This window comes from Thermobia domestica, chromosome 8, assembly GCF_964235325.1.
Source record: "Thermobia domestica chromosome 8, izTheDome1.hap1.1, whole genome shotgun sequence".
NCBI classification, from domain to species: domain Eukaryota; kingdom Metazoa; phylum Arthropoda; class Insecta; order Zygentoma; family Lepismatidae; genus Thermobia; species Thermobia domestica.
In genome coordinates this window covers 18,409,494-18,411,101 of record NC_137461.1, presented here as the reverse complement: position 1 = coordinate 18,411,101, position 1,608 = coordinate 18,409,494, and the positions used below count along the sequence as shown (strand labels likewise).

Genomic DNA, 1,608 nt, shown 5'->3' with positions numbered 1-1,608 from the left:
CCTTACATATTATCAAGCACACAAACGAGCAAATTCTACATTTCTTCCCGGTAAATTTTCAAAGTTTTGCGAGAAAGGGACGACCAACTTTGGAACCAAATCGAAAGTAGCGTCATTAGTCATGTCTCCGCAAGGATACTAATTGGTGCCGTCTTTGAAAAATGGAATTCGATTCTTCTATGAAAAACTTACTGCTATAATGGATCGCAGCTGACTCACGTTGTAGTCTGATATATATATGGCATGTTTTAGTACAATGCTATTTTTTCTTTCTTTGCTTTCTGTCGCTCAATGGTGCCTAGATTACTCATAAATTATTTGAATTGTAAAACCTACAGTGATTTTTTGAGAGTTCAAAAAATAGAATAACTGCGGGTAATGGGTAACCCTTAAAAGTATTTAAAACAAGTTTACAACAATAGCAATTGTCTATTTGAAAGGCATCGTACTTAAATACAAAAGCTGTATACAGCGCAAAGAAAAGGAATGGTAAAATAGTCCAACTTCTGCCAATTCGAGTTACAAAATATCACCATGTTTATATGCTACATGTTCAGAAAAGGTAATGGTACGCAAACGTAATTAAATATCTTTTCCACCATCATTCAAAATACACTTTTTCGAAGATCTTGCTTGTAATAAATATGTCCTTAGTATGTACAAACAGTACAAGGAACTTATGACGGAACATCGAAAACTGTTAACGAGAAGTCACTCTCAACACTACATAATACAAAATAAAGAACGACACAACAATGAATCCAACAACGTAACACATCACACGCCGCTCCCCTCTGCCTGCTCCAATAAGCTTTTTCACACGTCCAAAACTTCCAGAGAGTAATCCTGTCCCAGCCTCAAAGTCGGAACCCAATCCATCAAGTAATGAGTTATGATCTTTCGCCTCAATTTCAATATCGTACGCTAGTGATTTCAGTCTCGAAACTTTGTGAGAAAGTTTTTCGGCCATAAACCGATTTTTGGAGTCCAGCAGTTCTTCAGTGTCTGCCATATCGTTACTTGTATTACAGTTTCAGCTCCTTCACAATGACGATCAAGTTCAAAATATTACAACATAACTACATAGCGTACATAAACTGTATTTGCACTACTCAATGTTTTCATTATCTACAACACAATAGTTAATAAGTATATACATTTTAAACCAGAAAACAGTTAAATTTCACATTTTACCACATCTTTGTGAAATGTTACATCTCACTTCCACGTACTTCAAGACTAACCTGTTTACCAACTAGTGCAGAAATCATTCACTATATTTCTTCTCAGAGTCTATCCTTGTGAATAGTAGAGATTTGTAAATTTCTGCACTGTAGATTCAAAATTAAAATTTTAAAAATGCAAGTTCTAGCTGTATAATGAAAGATACAAATGACAATGGTGTAATGTGTAGTTTACAATCAATACAGGGTACGAGTGGAGTCAAAAATTGTAATATTACGGTTGAAATGAGTGCGTGCATACGGAAGGAAATTCGGTACAGATCTAAAATAGTCCATGAAATTGAGAAAGCATGCTCTTTCACTTTTCATGCTTTAAGTGGTTCTGTAAAGCGTTCTAGTCTCTTGTTATACTGAGGGCGTTCTA

At 35.1% G+C, this 1,608-nt stretch overlaps 1 protein-coding gene across 1 annotated transcript; it reads right to left on the bottom strand.

The window, feature by feature from the left end:
* Positions 1-409: 409 nt before the first annotated feature.
* Positions 410-1,270, bottom strand: LOC145692737 (BET1-like protein). The gene has a single exon (XM_081768168.1). The coding sequence runs from the start codon at positions 1,010-1,012 to the stop codon at positions 701-703; it is 312 nt and encodes a 103-aa protein (XP_081624294.1). The 5' UTR covers positions 1,013-1,270; the 3' UTR covers positions 410-700.
* Between the last annotated feature and the right edge of the window lie 338 nt (positions 1,271-1,608).

What these genes read in the sequence shown, in the direction of transcription:
- LOC145692737 (XM_081768168.1), bottom strand. Translation starts at nt 1,012, where the DNA reads ATGGCAGACACTGAAGAACTGCTGGACTCCAAAAATCGGTTTATGGCC.